Source organism: Diadema antillarum, unplaced genomic scaffold, assembly GCF_040938485.1.
Source record: "Diadema antillarum isolate AM-2024a unplaced genomic scaffold, OU_Dant_1.0 scf00000176, whole genome shotgun sequence".
NCBI lineage: Eukaryota > Metazoa > Echinodermata > Echinoidea > Diadematoida > Diadematidae > Diadema > Diadema antillarum.
The window spans coordinates 887,387-906,066 of NW_027271065.1; the positions used below are offsets into that span (position 1 = coordinate 887,387).

Sequence of the window (18,680 nt, forward strand, 5' to 3'; positions counted from 1 at the left end):
AATTCAGTAGGCTGGTACACTTTAGCAGGAACATGCCCTCTGCTGGGGTACAACATGATCCATCCCGTATGCCTGTCCACCAGTGTACATATTTTATGTGGGAGAGTGCGTGCCTGCAAATTATTGACGAGAAGTGATTGCTTTGAGTTGGTGCAGAACTCATGCATGTTTCAACGAGAATGCCCGTCTCGAAATGCACGAGGCAGCGCATTCTCGTCACGGGCGAGGGTGAAAATGGCTGCGGAGGTTCATAGAGCTTCACAGAGCCCGCCAGATGAAACAGATTCATGCCCACCTTTATAGCAGACGGGGGTGGTTAAAGGCATAATATACCATCTCCAGATGAAACACAAGCCCTGCATTAGTGCTTTAAAATAATTCTAAAATGTGAGTAAGGAATAGAAACAACCACTGTAGAAAATTTGATTGGTAAAATCAATGTTACGTATTGTTAGATATACAAAATGTGAACAAAATGTTTCTAGACTAGACCGTCTACAGTTACTGTGTATTGAGAAAAATACAGATATTTCCTTATATTTTAGGCTTTATCACAAAAATTCTATGTGATAGAATGTTTTGTGGTAGAACAGACCAACACATATGCAGTTAATGTCATATCTTGAAAAACTTTAAAATGGCTGTCCCCAAAGGTAAACTGGACCTTTAAAGGTATATGGGAGCCCAGAATGAGGGTCCTGCTTTCAGTACTACTACACTTCAGACCGCACTGTGCATGCCCAGTAGTACAGAATATCTCGGCTGGCACACATCTACACAGATGTTCCTCAACTGAACAATAGAGAAGAGGGATTTGCATAACCCTTCTAATCCCAACTGTATTACAGGCAACTCCCATTTTAGGGGATCTTTGTTACCGGCAGGTTTGTTTCAATATACCTAAATTTTGTAAAAGCCAAATGAATAATGTGTATAAAGATATATAGAAAGTAAGTTTGTCACTTAAATTTTTATTTCATTGTGAATAAATGTTGTCATGTCTGTTCTTGTTAAACCAGGAGTGCACTGTGCTCCAGGAAGCCTCTGTGCAATGTTGTAACACTTTTAACCCATTGAGGATGGTTTGATTTTGCTACAACACACATTTCCCATAGACACCTGCTCGAGTATACTCGGGACTTGTCCTCAATGGGTTAACAGAGGGAGGGTTTTAAAATCTTACGTAAAAGTCAATTTTTGTTAGGAAGTGCTGAAAGTTCATTTATATTTTTCAAAAGTGCTCCTGAAGAATAGGCATATCTTGATAGGGATATGTGATTAATTCATAATTTGATTTTGAGGATTTTGAAGCCTATTGTTTTGATACTATAGCACAGAGAATGTGGCATTATATTTAAGAAGAATCAGGTAGAAATAACACAAAATACCATCTCAGATTTCAATTTACATTAAAAGCCTTGAAAAGAGAAAATACATGGGTGAAAAAATGCTTTTATCCTCAGTTTAAAGAGAGATTTTACAATTCCTAGTGATCAAGCTTTCCTGTTTTTAAGAAAACTTCCTGTTTCTCCATTTGTCCTTAATCAATAAACCCTTACTGATTGAGATCACATGGGCCACTTAACAAGTTAACATCTACCTGAGATAGCAACGGAGTACTGCTGATTATTTTCCCACAATGCAAATAGCCAGCAAATAGCAGCAGTATTTTTTTTTTCAGTGTTCGATAGGTCTGGTGCAATATCATTCCTTTGCTTTGCTGCTGATGGTACACTTCCACTGTTTGACAGTTTTTCAGTCCTCAGAATATCTGTCTTTGAAGTCTGTAAGAGCAGGTTAGAGTGTACTCAGAATTAGAAGTATTTTTGTGTCACATACAACAGTTGGTCTTTTCAGTTGAAAAATAATGTTGTAAATACTTTATATCCCTCCTCAACCAAGCATTATGGTGAGTACGTGTTTGTAATAACTGTATTGCCAATATTTACCAGGCCTTGTATCTGAATTGAAGGGCTGTCAGTATCGAATGGTGTTTTGAACACGGATGCACCGAATCCTTCGTCTTTCATCAAGACGAGCCATCCATTAGTGTCAAAGAGACTGACAGCTTAATAGCACTCGATAGCTGTGGAATAAGTAAACAGTGCCATGCAATTTTATGTGCCACAACACCCTTCCTCCTTTTATGTCATTCCGTCTCTCCTTATCTTTCCTCCTTTTCCTTTTCCTAGTAGTGTTTGCCCTGCAAGTGTGTTGTCCCTGGGTTGGCAATAAAGGAGCGCTAATCCCAAATATTAATACTCCCTCAACGCGCCGGGACTAATTCATTAGGTATGGATCTCCGCATCTCAGTCGGGGGTATTAGCTCCATGATCAATGATACACTGAGAGACGCAGAGACTAAAATAAATAAACAGCGGAGAAGGTTGAGCCGCCCATCATGGTGGTGACAATAGCAGCAGCCGAGGCAGTTGTGGATCACCATGCGCAATGGTCCGTTACTCCTGAGCGAGACAGAATCCGAGCTCACACTTGACACCCATCATTTATTGGCAGTTAAGCGTCTGATTGGACGTCAATCGGTGATGGGCTCGGATTGCCGACGAATGACGTGTAACGAGGGATAAACGGGATTCATTAGCGGGAATCGGGCCGGTGCCGGGGATGAATAATGAGCCGATTTGCTCTCGGAGCTGGACGGCTAAGAAGGGGGCTTAGAGACGGGAGCTTAGCCTGTCAAACATTATCAGAGAGGAGAACCCAGTGCAGGTGGGTTGTCAGTAGGTGACAAACCCATCAAAGGGGGCAACGGCGGGCCCATCAAATGGGGGGCGCTTGCAACCAGGAAAGGGGAGAATCTGGAGTAGAATTACTGTGAACCTTCTCCTCAATGCACTCACGAAAAAAAAAAAACAGATGCAAACTCCACTCAAATACAAATTTATCATTTTGCACTCTTTATATCAGAATATGAAAGAAGCATTTCTAGAATTGTGATGGGGGAAAATACATTTAAAATAGCTGGGCAGCACTCTTTCCCATCCATAGGTGTAGTTACTAATAGACATCTTTAGTATGTCTATCACCAACATGTCTACTTGTATATGTAACTGTGCATCACAAAACCAACAAAAAGTCATTCACCCTGATTTTGCATGATGACTCAATATAAGTGAAATAGGTCAACCTACAATAGTTAATATTAAGTTTTTAGTATTTTTCTGAAATGCAATTCTTCTTCTACATTATTCTGAAGTTTAGGATCATAAAATGAACAGGAAATTGCATTTTGGCATTTTTCTAGAACACTTTTTTTTATTCTAGAATAGTGTGATTAGGTATGTCTTACAGGCTCCTTTTCATTTCTTAAAAACCTTTACAAACTCTTCACTTTCACCTCTAATAACTCTTGAAAAGATGATGCTACTACTTTTACAGTTTGCATCAGTTATGAATAGAATGTGTTTATAGAGCATGCTCAATTCTAGCTTAATTTGATAATCCGTACTTTGTTGTTGCTATGGAGTATTTTATCCTTTTCTGCCTCATTCATTACACAGAGCATGGCATGGTAAGATTAAGTGCTTAAATAGACCTCCATATGTCAGAGCCTCTTTTCTCAGTATAAAGAAAATGTTTTTTTCCACGATGTTTGCATTCTTTCCAATATTTAGATAGGTTAGGAGAGTCAATTTAAAATGAGTTATACATCAGTTCAAAGATTAAAGTCTGCTCTTTCCCAATCTGCCCTTAACTAGATATTCATGTCTAACGACATTTTGTTTGTTTTATGATGCAGGGTCACATATTGTACTTCTGATTATGAACAATGTCGAAAGTGTCGAGAATGAGGTGAAGAATTGAAGATTGATTAAGAAAGAAACAGTGAAGTGAGATAAAGTGAAAAAGTCAAAACAAGAGAAATCTAAAGAGAGAGAGAAAGAGGTCCTAGGAACAAAAAGGCCAGACTACGATCAAGAGAATGAGATAAGAAAAACTAAAACTCAGTTAATGTGCAGAGTTTGAATAATTCTCATGTTTGCTTATTTCTTGCAGTCCAAGAGACAGAATTCAATGATGCTGGCTCTGGTCAGCTGTACACCAGTCTCCCTCTTGTTCACCATACCCGCCATGTGGACTACCTGTGGTACATCCAGGGGCAGATGGGCAGATGCATTCACTTCAGAGTGCTTGGTAAGATAAATTTGTACTTGCTTTTTTGTCCATTCAAAATCATCACTTTCAAATTGTATTCTATATTCATATGTAACCCGCTACAACAAAAGGATCCTAAAGTCGCTGATGGATGAGCCAAGCATGGCCCAGAAAAATGCTATTTTCAGGTCTTTTCTTTGATCATTTAGCTTCGAAATTTCGGCAGATGATAGAAGATACATTAGACTACAAAATTATGTTAAAACAGAAATCTGAACGTTTTGACAGATTTTGGTGATCTGACTTCAAACTCGATTTTCTCGGCTCACCCGTCAGCAACTTTAGGATCCTTTTGTTGTAGCGGGTCACATATATTTACATTCACTTGTTGGCAATTGGATGGAGGCATCATCTTTAGAAATAAAAGAAGAGCTCATGATTGGACTGTCACTTCCACTACGAAAAGTTGCATGATAAACTTTTAATACTTATTTACAGAATTGTTGCAATTTGGACTAGCAGTACAGAAAACACACCACAGGATATGCAAAGCATGAATACATTCCACATATACCACTACTGAGTAACTAAATACACTAGTTCATAAAACAATTATAATGAAAAAATCCAGAGCAATACCTATTGGATAACAGATATGTGGGAAATTAAGCTCAATTCAAATACCATGTAGTAGTAGAAATATCATCTATCAAGAAAAAGAAAGAAATCTTTTCCCTCATACCTAACTTTGTACCGAATGCACGTATCTTCATTCATCCAGTAAGGTAAAGTCCACTCATGAATTTTGCCCCATTCATATTTGCTGCTTGGTCTCAAGCCATTCTTATAAGTACAATCTGTTATTATGCTGGTCTAAATGGGTGTTAGGACCAACATTAGAATGTGTAGCCTGACCCGCATTGACCCGCTGGACAGGGTTGCATGGAGGGTAGGTGCTAGACTCTACAGCCACCTGTCACCTACCACAAAGCCAGGGACACCTGCAGTAGAAAATTAAAAACAAGATCAAACAAGCCAAGCTTGCCTACCAGTACGAATGCATCTGTCTGGCATTAGTCTGGATCTATGTAGATGGGTCAGTCTGGATCTGGGTCAGACACTGTCCTTGAGCTTGACCAAGGCCACAGGGGAGCAGACTGACTGCCAGAGCAGACTGTGACCAGGTGTTCTCCCTCTGCAGTGTGAACTGATTCAGGCATCATACACAGCAGACTTACAAGTGAAAAATGTTTGCATCCTATGCAGAACTATGTACTTTACTTTTAAATCAGAGCTTTCAAGAAATTTCCCCCTTATTAGTAGTATTTAGCATGTACATTATCATCTTGAAACTGTTTTTTTCTTAATTCACCTATAATTTTGTCAGTCAACATTACGAAAAATTAAGAGGATAATTATGAAAACTCAATCAAGTGTACAAGACAAATTCTGGTTTCTGCCAAAAAGGTTAATTTCTGCCAGACGGACCCTATCTTGAAATTTTGAGAAACAAGCTGTTTGCTGCTCTCCAATTTTTCCAGCACCCAAAGCAAAACTATAGCCGCATTTACACTTACTAACATCGCGATTTTTAAAATCGCGATATTTTGGTTCCACCGTTTACACTTGCGCAAAAGCATGCGAAGTTTGAGCTTCACGAAACATCGCGATTTTTTGGTCGGTAGTGCGCATGCGTAATTTACCTCTTTTCAACACGGTAGCTGAGTGGAAGCGCGCGCTATTCAGTTCGTTTTCACTGCAGTGCAGTATATTTTGATCACAATAGCTGGTTGGAACGTTGAGCCAGGGCTTTTTATCAGTACAATGCACACATAAATTTGTGCTTCTCGAGACTGTTATACGTACGGTAAACTATATAGCTTGCTATATTAAATCACATACGTAGTAGGTGTGTAAAACTTCATCTACAGCAGCATTCAGGAGGATCATGAAATTTCGCCGATATGACGAAAGTGAAAAGTAGGACTTGGAAGTTAGGACTGGTATTTTATCAGGCGACAGCAAGAACTCACACTTGTTACGTACTCCTGTACTAATATTCCACAAACGGCGTATATCGAGAGCAGTACAGGCTCTCTCACAATCTGAATCAACGCATTTCTGGGAGAACAGTATTTTGTTAAGTCGTCTTGGGATGATGATACGTGGTTGGAGAACTTCAGGTTTGCTACTAGTAGTAGTTTTCACGTACTAGTTTCATCAGGGAGAGGGAGGTGAGAGACTACGAGCCGATCGAGGATCGGCCGTTTAGACCTGTACACAGCTGTCTATACCGTGTACTAGTACTCTGGCCAGTGACCGACGTACTCTCTACACGTTCCAAAGAAGGATCGGGAGCGCGCGTAAACTCCCGGTGCAATCCGAGACCAAAAGTCACGTGATGAAAAATCGCGATATTTCTGCAGCTTGGGTTTACACTCGCTAACTTCGCCTCAAACTTCGCGATGTTTCAAAAAATCGCACTCCGGCTGGCGATTTTTCTGGCGATGTTTCGAGGGCGTTTGGGTGTAGTTGCTTAGCAACATACACCCAAATGTCGTGATTTTAGAAAACATTAGGAATACAGTCCATCTAAGGCAACCCGAGTAAAACAATGCTTTGCTCGGGTTTTCGACACCGTTTTGTCTCACCAGCCAAGCTTCTTATCTGCACAGTTAATCCCTTGTACAAACATTAACCTATGACAGAAGAAAGTACTCCTTTGAATCCATGTAATACACGAGTGGCAAAATTGATCTAATTGGCAAAGGGTCTGGAATTCAGACTACCCTTCTCTAGAAAACGGTGTCGAAATAATCCCCAAACCCGAGTTGGGAAAGATTTTAGACGTGCAACTCCTCCTCCAACTCGGGTTTGAGGATTATTTCAGCACCAGCTTGTAGATGTGTAGTCTACATCAAAGACACTTATACATTTGCAGCAGTGGAAATGCATTGCTGATGACCAAATTACTTCTTGTTGCATGATTGTGACGTGGGCATCGTAATACTGTGTTAATTTTCTACCAAACACAAGCTGCACGAGTTTTTTTATTACGTATTCAAGAAAGTGCAATCTTTATTTGTGCAGGATTTTTGTTTTCTTCTGCAATAGTACTTCACAGTTCTTTACCACTCTAGTCTAGGGATTGATTCAACATTGTTTTAGGGGATTGCAAGGTCTAAAACCTGGATTGTATAAAGATATCATATTCTGGGAGGTGGGGAAGTCTCTTCCAACCTTCCCGGCATGTAGAAATGGCAGAGAGAATACTCAAGACAACATAGCAACAGCAATGTGCGTCAAAGCACACTGATGTGTGCGTGCACCCATGCATGCAGTCATTTTACACTTGCCAGACTGAGATAAAAACAAAGGAGGGGGGGGGGGGTCTCTGTCATGAGAGAGCTAACCCTTGGTAATGCTGGGTATGGCAGTCAAATCCTAATAGGATTAAGATAGCAGCTTCTCTTGTGTAAACATTCAAAACGGTGAGTTCAATTTAGACGAGGTGTTCTCGTCATGATCGCGATTTTTCCAAGCAAGTGTACATGGGCCTTATAATGCCTTGGGACTAAATAGGGTAAATACAGTGGTCGCTTCTCCTAGGGCCCCCCAAGGAAAAGAACTGGCCATGTTGTTGTTGTTTTTTTCTCCAACTTCTATACTGTCAAAATCTCTGAGTCACTGCTCTTTTTTGATGCCTGAAAGCAATGTCATTAAGTTCTTTTACCAATAACACCTGGAGAAATCAATGAGGGGTACAACTTCAGAGGGATAAACAATGTCACAGCCTTTAAAGATAAGCAAAAGTTGGATTGGGGAAACAGCAACTTAAACAGTGTTAGAAAGTAACAGACAACAGAAATCGATGTGGACTAGGGAAATCAAGATGAGTTGAATTGAGTTATGAATCATCTTTTGTTGATATCAAAGTGATGATATCGTTTTGGTTTGGATGGGCATTCAGATTTTAACTTTTTTTTCAGGATAATTGGAAATCACTAGTTTAAAATTTTACAGAGAATACAGTTCAAAGAGGAATTAAATGCTTATTTGATGAAAATTGGTTTTGAAATGACTAAGATATAAAAAAGTAAAGAATGTCATCCCAATAAAAGGTAGGACCCACCCTTTATTAGGACCTCTTGGGTTTTAGATTTCTCAGCCATTTCAAAGGTGATATTCATAGAATAAACTTTTAATTCCCTTTAGAATTATATGCTCTCTAATATTTCATATAAATGGTTTCTAATTACCTCACAAAAAGTTAAAACCTGAATCCCCATCTCAACCAAAACTGTACCATCCCTCTAAAAGAGCAACTGAGTTCCAAGTATAGCAAAGAACATGGAAGAGTGTTGTCATACAATAATACCATGCAGATTGAGATAGGCAGGTGGAAGGATAGAACACTAGAAGCTGAAGACCACTCATAGCTCCATCTAGCCACCCTTTGCACACCAGGAGAAGGTTGTTACAGAATACCAGAAGCCAAGAGCTGCTCATGGCAACATCATCAAGGTACACTTTGTACATCTTCACATCATTCTGTCTCATAGCAGCCATCAAAGACCCTCTTCCAAACACTGACAAATTGGCTCACACATCAAAGACCCCCTCCAACCCCCCCCCCCCCCCCCCCAACACACACACACACACACACACACACACACAGAAGGGGAGGGCAATTGAAACAGTGAAGTTTGGCAGAGGCAATAACTGGAAGGAGAGGAGGGCAAACCAACAAGACTGAGGTGGCAATACTCGCACCACGCTAGCACCGCTACGGCAAATTTGCCGCCAGGAGCATGTTTATCGCCCTAATGGGGCAATAAAGATGGTCTGTAATGGGGATATCTCCCTTAAAAGATCAGCTCAAGTGTCTTCATAAGGGACATACAATGTGTTATGCACGTTACCAGGTCGTTAGAAAAAACAGCGAAGTTGGGAAGCTTGGCTGCTAGGACATTAACCTACGACAGGTCGTGCAGTATTGGCTGGGATAATTTCCCTGTGGAATGTCAAAGATACACCAATACAATTGACATTGTTCTACGCTGGCAAAATAAAAAACATAAACAAATAAAATGAAATGAAGAATTCCCAGTAGAAATCTAGGCTTGCAATAACCAGCGTGCTACCAGCTTTTATACACAGCTTTCAGATTGCATGCATTGCCCGTGTGCAGGTATACAGCAATCTTAGCCTGTTGAGGACAAGTCCCGAGTATACTCCGGCAGGTATTTATGGGAAATGCGTGTTGTAGCAAAATCAGTCTGTCCTCAATGGGTTAAAATGAGCTCAAGACCACACTTTCTTGTGTTATCTCAAACCTTTCATAGTTCTGCTTCATGCATGGAGGCAGAACCCTACATTTTGTATATGGCCCTCAAAGGCCTTCTGAAAGCTTGCACTTTATCTGTTGATGTGTCGACCACATGTATACTTTCCTACATTTAGTAGTTAGGTTGATCGTAAACATTTTCCATAGATACCATAATCTTATGAAATGTATACACACTTTAATGATGAAGCCATTTTACAAGCTAGTTGTTAAAAACACCTTGCTGTGTAAAATTTCCTGCCTTTTGGGAAGCAGGGGAGAGAATTAAGACTCCTTTGGTATATGCTGAGTCTCTTGTTTTTGTTGATTAAATCTTGATGTTTTCTCATGGGGGCAGAGTCGAAGATGTCACATAGTTGACATGGTAGCTAGGAGCATGGAACTCTTGCAAACCAGACTTGGTGATCAGCAAAGCGACTGAGTACAGCAAATGAATCAGGCACCGGCTTTCAGAGGTCGTAACAAGAGGTGTATGATCACAATGAACATATAGAATATCTCTCTTTCTCCCATTCTTTAATTGCAGGACTAAGCTCCTATCTGTGATCAATTTTTTCTTTCTCCACATCATTCCCATTCACCAACTCATATTCAGTTGTCTATTGTACCTAGATAGCTATACTTTTTTTGTAAAATTTGTCATATTCTTTGGCTTATTTTATGGATTGAATTAGGTACTGTTATTAACAAAAACATGGGGGGACACATGGATATGGTCAAAGGGTCCAGGAAAGACAAGAATCTGTACATTGTCTGTGGGAATAACATCACATCATAATCATTATGATTATGTAATTGTAGCTGAGCAAAGACTCATGGGTTTCTGATGGCTTCTGCATGGTGTGTCTTTTATAAAGTCTCCTGAAATAAAACGAGCAAAAGTTTGAAAGGAAAGGGGAAAAAAAAGAGTCTCAGAAGATTGAAATCCATCAGATTACCGAGAATGAGAAGTTATTGCCAGCGATTGTCTCTATGGCTTAAGTGATATGAGCCAGCTTGATCCTGTTGCCAATGGGTGAAACGGGAGTAGAAGTCACAGAATGATTGATTGGCTGGAATACCTGTTTTGAAGTTTTGAAGATGAGCACTTGAGAACTTGCCAGTTTCTCTTGCGTGCTGGCGTAGTCAATTGTAATACATTAAAAACAAAATCAGGTGGATCCTAAGCCTATTTTTTGCCATGGAAAGGATATGGTTAGTGCGTTAAAGGGATATTGTTGCTGTAATATGCACTAAAAAGAATATTCATGATAGTGGAAAGACAGACTATCATGTGATCCATTTTTTGGGGAGCCTATTTTGCAATGGTGTTATAGGATAAAACTGTTGCGCTCTCAGAAAAGAAAGTTGTTAAAGTTGCACCTCTACATGTACTCTAGTAATCATGGTAATTTAGACGTTAATTAGGCAGGGGTTATAGAGTACTGACTGATGTTTACTGTTTAATGTACGCGGTAACTTTTTCTTTACAAAACTTTGCTAGAATAGTATATCATTTAATCATATTCTTAAAAGAAAGAAAGTTCTTACAGTGGAATCTCCACTTTCCCATGGATACGAGGGTATTTTTCAGTACAGTAATTGTGGTAATAGGCATGGTTTATAGTCTAATGAATGATGTGAGCTGTTTTGCATAACTTGTTTTTTAGTTTACAGAGCTTTGATAGGATAAAGTTATTGTTCGGTTATGTTCTCAGGAAAGACAGTTATTACAGTTGAACCTCTGCTTTGTCCTGAATGCCAGGTTGTTTTTATAGCAATGGGTATACAATGTAGATTCAACCCCCATAAAAATACACCTCCCTGCTGATACTCACATCCTTGTGGAAGTTCCCTCTCCTTGTGAAATACAAATTAGTGCAAATGTCCCTGAAACTGACTGTTGGTGGAGATTGTACAGTGCTATCAAGACTTTAAGATAAACAGGCAAAGCAGAAAAATGTGTCAGCTACTAGCTTAGTTTATCATGTTGAACACACTTATCAGCAATCTTGGTTGCTGCAAAGTTTATTTCATCACCCCGATATCTTAAATGTTAGTTTGTTTGTGTACAGATACAGAACTTTGTAGATGTTTTATTCAACCCTGACTGCCCTCCATTAGCTGATTTACCCACCTTTTTGAGCATTTCATCATCCTTATGACAAGTGTTACTAATCAAATTGAGTATAATGTTAAAACTTCATTCAATTAAATTCAAGTTTGGGTGTATCAAAAACACCAAATAAAAGTTCAAGGACTAACCAAATGGTTAACATCAAATTTTTACAACAAAGTAAATATTTGATCAGAACAACAAGGAGACACTACAAGAAAAAGGACATGAAGTTTGAAGCTACATATCACAAGACATTCATGATAACAATGAAAATTGTAAAATCTCCATTAACAGTGTACTAAACTTATCGGATAACATCCATAACATAGGGGTTAAATGTAAAAAAAAATTATATGCATTCAACTGAACCTATTTTGTGTTCCCAAAAGACTACATCAATTCACTACAAAGAGCTGTTAAAAAAATGAACACTGATGGTGACAATACATGATTTTAAAGACTGAAAGAGAATTTAGAGAAATTTAGGATAGATGAGAAAAAAACAGACTGATGGAATCATAAAGATGTGCAAATGACCTGTTGAATGAATAAACAGGATAATGACAAAATTAGGAAAGTTAATCAGATTGCACATACATTGTACATGTACCCCTACATGCATACACAAGCTTATTACAATTTGGCATGTGTACAATTCAAGAGGAATTGAAAGTTGTTAAACATGAATATTGAAAGTAAGATTAGATATTATTACTATGATGCTAACAGCTTGATCCTACAGTATTGCAGTAATACTAAGACATTTAAATTAATTTCAATGAACACACAAATTGATTGATTAGAGTTGCAGGAGAGAGAGTGAGAAAAAATAGAACATCAAGCAAACATCATGATATGCCTTATCATATTTAATGATAAACCATTACATTAAAAGTCAATTCTGTTAGTGATAACAAGTGATAATTTTCTGCAATTTAGAAACCAAATTACAACTAATTCAATAAGACTGCAAAAGAAACAAAGAAATAAAATGTAAAAGAATTAGAAAGGGAAAGTGGAGGATTGAAAGAGAGATGAAAAAAAGAGAAAGAGACAGAGACAGAGACAGAATTAGGGAGAGACATACAGACAGAGAAAGAGAAATATATATATAGCATACATTGCAGAACACCATTTCCAGTTAATTGAGTGCAGCTGACGAATAAGAGAGGAAGCTGTGGATAGTTTATAGCCCTGAGCTCTATATGACACGGATTGTAAGCCAAATGATGAGCATTATTCAGACTCGGACAGGTTTCACAACATGGCGTGCATGGCTGAGGAAAGACTTGTCGATGTTTTGCAGATTATAAAAGTGATTTAGCAAAATGTGTGAAGATTTCAGTGGGGCAGTCTGCAAGGGAATTTAAGTTTCAGAATCTGAGTTGATCAAGAAGGTCATCATGTTAGGAAATTAATAGGATTGGATGATTATCATGCGAAGCACTCACTTTTGTAGTCTTGCAATATCTGTAGACTGGCTATGAGTCAGACCAGACCCACAAACTGGTACTCCACAGGCAAATACTCCAGAATTGGCCATGATAGTATGTACCGTGCACTCCTGTTATAACAAACACGGTTATAATGAAATTCAGATAACAACAAAGTAAAAATTCAGACCGCAACATTATCCACGTTATGTGCTTTTATTGTGTATTTGTTCGGTTATAACGAAATTTTGATATAACGAAAGAAAACTGCCGGTCCCGAGGACTTCATTATAAAGGGATTCCACTGTATAGAGAGTATGGGAACACAAGATTCCCCAATTTGACACCAAACTTTTTCAGGTTACACAGAATGAAGAGGCATCAAGATGCATTTCTTACAATGTGTAGGTTCACCTACTTATTCCACTTCAGATCATCCTGGATGACTTATTCTAAGCACTTTTAAAGAGGAGTGGGATTGCAGAGGTATATCACAGACTGTCATATGAACAGGAATGAGGGAGCATGATAAAGAAAGAAAATTAAACTTCATGAAATTGAATAGAAAATTCACAACTCATGATATGATAAAGAAAGAAAATTCACAACACATGACATGCTTTAGGTTTAAAGAAATTGTTTGAATTACATGGAATTGGCCAATGGGAAACTAACAGAAACACAATTGCTAGTGCTAGAAAGCTATAAATGGTCTTTGATCCAAAAGCTGATTTACAGGTCATAACAAAGACGCGACTTCAACCCAATTTGGATGAGCTCATTTTAACGTAACATTCATTTTCTACAGACATCTTCCCAAGTATACTCTGGATTTATTTTCTATTGGTTACAAATATCCTACATTTGCCCTATTCATAAGACAGCCTAACATCGTAAAGAAATGCATAAGTTCATGCTACACATATCACACAGGTATATAAAGCAAACTTTCAAAATGGGGACTCTTCACCTCTTTTTATGTCATGTAATTTCTAAACTACAATTTAGTCACTTTTGTTATGTAAATTCTTCTTACATTGTGAACCAAATTTTCATCAGCCCTCTGGCTACGTCATTAGATGAACTTTAATGAATTTTATATTCTGCTTCCCTTCCCCCACCCAGATCTCCACACGAGTGTGAACACAAGCCTGGACTTCAGGGATGGCCCGTCATCGGCCTCCACCCTATTGCTCAGGATTAGGAGCAACTTCAGCCAGCCAAGCAAACACGGCATCACCACCAACCAGCCGCTTGCCTATGTCCGATGGATGGGCGTGTCGGACCAGCGGGACAAACTACATGTGGTCTTCACTGAGGCGAGCTTCAAAGGTAGGCGGTGATATGTGAAGAGACCCTAACTTGCAGGAGTTTTTCTTTGAAAAATGACACTTATTTGGCACCCTTGTTCCTGCTATGAGATTAACTTTGGTCCAAACATACACATGGTTTGACATAAAGCAGAAGTGTTGTATACACTGCGATATCTTAAAGACGTAACTTCAGATAATGTAATAGATGATTCTGCAGGAGACGTCATCCACAGCAATGAGGACCTGTCACGTTTGTCCCTCCCGTCCCCCATGTTGTCTTACATTATCCCATTTTGTTTGTGGTGGCCTGAAACGTGGCTGCCGTAGCCGCCGGGAACATGGTGTAAAGGAAGCAGAACATCACTGATTAATCTGATTTTTGCGATGGAGACAAAAGAGTCTGCACCTTTGCTTTTGAGATGGTGTGTTCAACATTTACTAACAGAACCACAAATAATTTCTAGCACAGTGCTCCTGGTCGTTAATATGTCCAATTTTAATGAGAACTGTGATTATCTCTTCCTGTACAAAATGCATTGCTTTGAACAGGGTGACCGTCATATTTCTAAAACAAACAATTAGGAGGCCTTTGTAAATAAATTTCGATTTACATTTTAGTCCCTTTTCATTGTACTGATGAGAGGCATTACATTTCGTGGATAGTTTTTTGTCCTTTCTGGATCTTCTACAAATGTGGAATCACAGCTGTAAATCTGTAAGTTAGAGAGAAAAGATATGATAGCATATCTAAAAAAGAAAGGAAACGTAAATACAGTGCAGTTTGTTAGTTTGCTGATGATCAAATAATCGAAATAGAACTCTGATATGACTTTCAATTACATCTTTTCATGTTGTGAACTGTGTTTGCTGTAATAGTTGTGATAGATCTCTTCAAGGAAAATAGTATGTTATACTCTTCTGTCAATGCAATGGTGTGTATCCTTTCTTGAAGTTGGCATGTGATGATGCCAGGAAATATACGGTCCTACATTCCCTGTACATTATAATCACTTGTAATAATTTGTTTGTGCATTTGCAATGGGGCATCTGAGTTTCAACTATTGTAGCCTACGTTTACAAGGGACTGTTGTGTTCAATGTGTGTTGATTGATGCGCATTCTCGGCCTGTCCAAACATCTTGTCGTGCAATTAGATTCCCGTTCCTTTTGATTAGATTTATTCCAGGATTGCACAACAGCAAGACATGTATCAGTAATGGGCAGGCATATATTTTTATATTGATCTCTTTGGCTTTTGTCGTTTTGCCACATATATTTCTTCAGTACCAGGATTCTGTCACGGTGTTCCTACACATAGAATTAAGTGCAGAGAGGATTACACTCTGTTTATGGGATCAGTAACATGTGCAGACTGCTGCCTCAAGAATATCCACAAATATCCATGTTTTCTTCCTATTTCCTCACGTGAACTTTGAAAGTGCAATCAATTTTCAGCCTGTGTCATTCAAGTAACATAATGCACTTTGTGCAGTGGGAGCTGCTGAATTCCCTTGATCGTGTAATTCACCAGCATTTTTCCTCATGAAGAAAATGTGTTGGCGAGCACAATTCAGATTACTAAGGCTCTCTCGGACTTTCAACGTGTTGATATAAGAGTGTGTTTCCTTCTCCTTTTGCTTTCTTTTTTTTTTTTTATCCTTTTCTTCCTATGTTTGCATGCTTGAAGGCTTGAATTGTTGATTTTTCTCAGACTGTTCTTAACAATACACGGTTGATTCCTCTCCGTACTTGCCCTTTTTGTAATTATATTCCTCACTTGTCCATGTGTACTGAAACTTCACGGTTTTCCCTGGTGCATTAGGCACGGCTTTTTAAAGTTGAAAAAATTTACCTGCACACCGAACTCTATATTGTACGAGAGCTAAAGCTACGTATTGCAGGAAGCAAACTTGTGTAAACAAAAGCTTGCAGCTTTTTGTTTTCTCCGCTGGTAAGAATACACAAATTGAGTTACATGGCTACACTTGTCATGGCAAAAAACAACAACAACCCAGCTTCTCCTCACCCCCTCCCCCCCCCCCCCCCCCCCCCCCCCCGCCTAAAAGCCAACAATGTCTCAGATAGATCAAATTTTGCCTTTTGTGCTGAGCATTGTCCATTCTAAAGTTACAATCCCATTATCATGGTTAAAGGAAGCATATCTTTTAAAACATACATGGATGTGCCAACTGCTGGCTTAAAGACATGGGTACAATAATGTTGTTAGTTGATTATTTGTGTCAGATGATCCTTTGCGCAAAGATACAAATAAGAACTGCAGTATCATATCATTCAAGAGCCGCCAGTGGCACAAAAATTACCATCAATAATGTGGGAAAATTAATTTATTCTCAGGCTTGAATGGAAAGTGACTTTTTGTCAAAGCAAAATTTGAACAAATGTTTTGGTGAAAGAAAGAAAGATATTATTCAGAGGGGTGAAGGTTCAGGTGCAAGTTTCTTCACTTTGTCTCCCTCTACAAATTGAATTTGTTAAGATCGCAACTGCTGATCTGTAAATTAACAGACTGTCAGAAAAACGAACCAGTGGGACTCAAACCTGTCATCTACTGCTTTCGGGCAGCGACACTACCACCAGGCTGTCCCTGGTTGCCGGCAGTGACACGATGAACATCATTACATGGAACAAATACCCAAGCTCCGAAATTCCGACATTGTTACGTTAAGTAGTCCAAGGCGGACAAGGCATATTAAATGAAAGAAAGAAAGATATTATTCAGAGGGGTGAAGGTTCAGGTGCAAGTTTCTTCACTTTGTCTCCCTCTACAAATTAAATTTGTTAAGATCGCAACTGCTGATCTGTAAATTAAGAAACACGTCGGAAAAAGGAACCAGTGGGACTCAAACCTGTCATCTACTGCTTTCCGGGCAGTGACACTACCACCAGTGTCGCTGCCCGGAAAGCAGTAGATGACAGTTTGAGTCCCACTGGTTCTCTTTTTCCAACATGTTTGTTAATTTACAGATCAGCAGTTGCGATCTTAACAAATTTAATTGGTACAGGGAGACAAAGTGAAGAAACTTGCACCTGAAATGTTTTGGTCTTAATATTTTTCCCTTCAGTTTTTTATTGGAAAAGTAAGGTGAGATAAACTACCAGTTTTCTGGAAAAAAAAATGCTTGAAGCATTTTCTTACAATTTTTTATTTTTTGTTCAGGTAAATAATCATTTAAGTTTAAACAATTGTTTAACTCAACCTCCTCTACTTAGCAACTTACATAAATTCCTATCTTATTCATTCGTTCATCCGGAAACTCGACAGATATATATCACATAGAAATGTTTCCCAGGTTCAAGGAAATTGATTGAACCTTGGCTGCACTGTGCTAGAAATGAGAAGATTAATAGAATCGGCATCTGGTGTGATGCCACCACCTGGCAGTGCTGCTTCATACTGATGTAATTAGATTTCATCCGCTTTCCAAGTTCTCCTTACAGTGAGTTATGCTCTATACCTGTAGGTAACTGCTGGAGCTTGCAAAACAGCCTGCCCCATAAGAGCAGGCGGTAGTGTTTATTCAAATAATCTAGGACGGAGTTTGGCACACACGCCCCATCATAGCCTGAGTGTAAGATTGTAGTGATACAATCAAATCGTCTTCAGGCAGATTAATGCCCCCATTACTGCGAGCCAAATGAAATTAGCAGACACTCCCCGACTGCAGAAACCGCACGATACGTGACGCGAGTGAGAAACTTGTCATCTTCGCTGATGAATTGGCATCATGGTGATCAAAGGCTTGCTTGCCTGACAAGAGTCATTACCAATTAGCGTGTTTGCAGTTTCCATCGTGGTCAGGATTTGCACCAGACAGTTACCATAGAGATTTGCACATTGCACTTGACATTCCTGAAAACTATTATCAGTCAACATAGTAAGCAAATAATCAACGTTGGTGAAGGTGATGGACAAACTGTCACTTCCGAGGCTATCTGGATGTAGCTATCTTTCCAAAGCGCAGCTGAGAAAAGATAGCGTACACATTCAGATCGCCGAGGAAGTGATAGTTTGTCTCATTGCCTGAAACTAAAAGTTGATTATTTGCTTAATATTCCACATCTAGGGTCCTAGATATTCCCATTTTTAATTCACATCTGAAACCATTTTACTGTTTTTATGTATCCTCAGGGCTTAGGCTACGTAGTTTACTTTAGACGTATGCGCGTAGATGACAAAACAACGCATTTGCTCCGCGCCCCGTGCGTGGCACCGAAATGAAAGTGCATTGCACTGTGGTCCATCACTTGACCCAGGTCAACTGATAGACCACAGTGCAATGCACTTTTGTTTCGCGCGTACTCAAAATTGTAAGTTATATCAAGCGTTAGGGCTGTGTGGAATAAGAGATCAGC

At 39.1% G+C, this 18,680-nt stretch overlaps 1 protein-coding gene across 1 annotated transcript in view; it reads left to right on the forward strand.

The window, feature by feature from the left end:
- LOC139722902 (uncharacterized) overlaps nucleotides 1-18,680 on the forward strand; it is a 141,387-nt gene that overhangs the window by 54,307 nt on the left and 68,400 nt on the right. Inside the window, exons 3-4 of the mRNA XM_071634183.1 lie at nucleotides 4,018-4,155; nucleotides 14,120-14,326. Of these exons, the coding sequence (XP_071490284.1) occupies nucleotides 4,018-4,155; nucleotides 14,120-14,326 (345 nt within the window). The remainder of the gene's footprint in view (nucleotides 1-4,017; nucleotides 4,156-14,119; nucleotides 14,327-18,680) is intronic.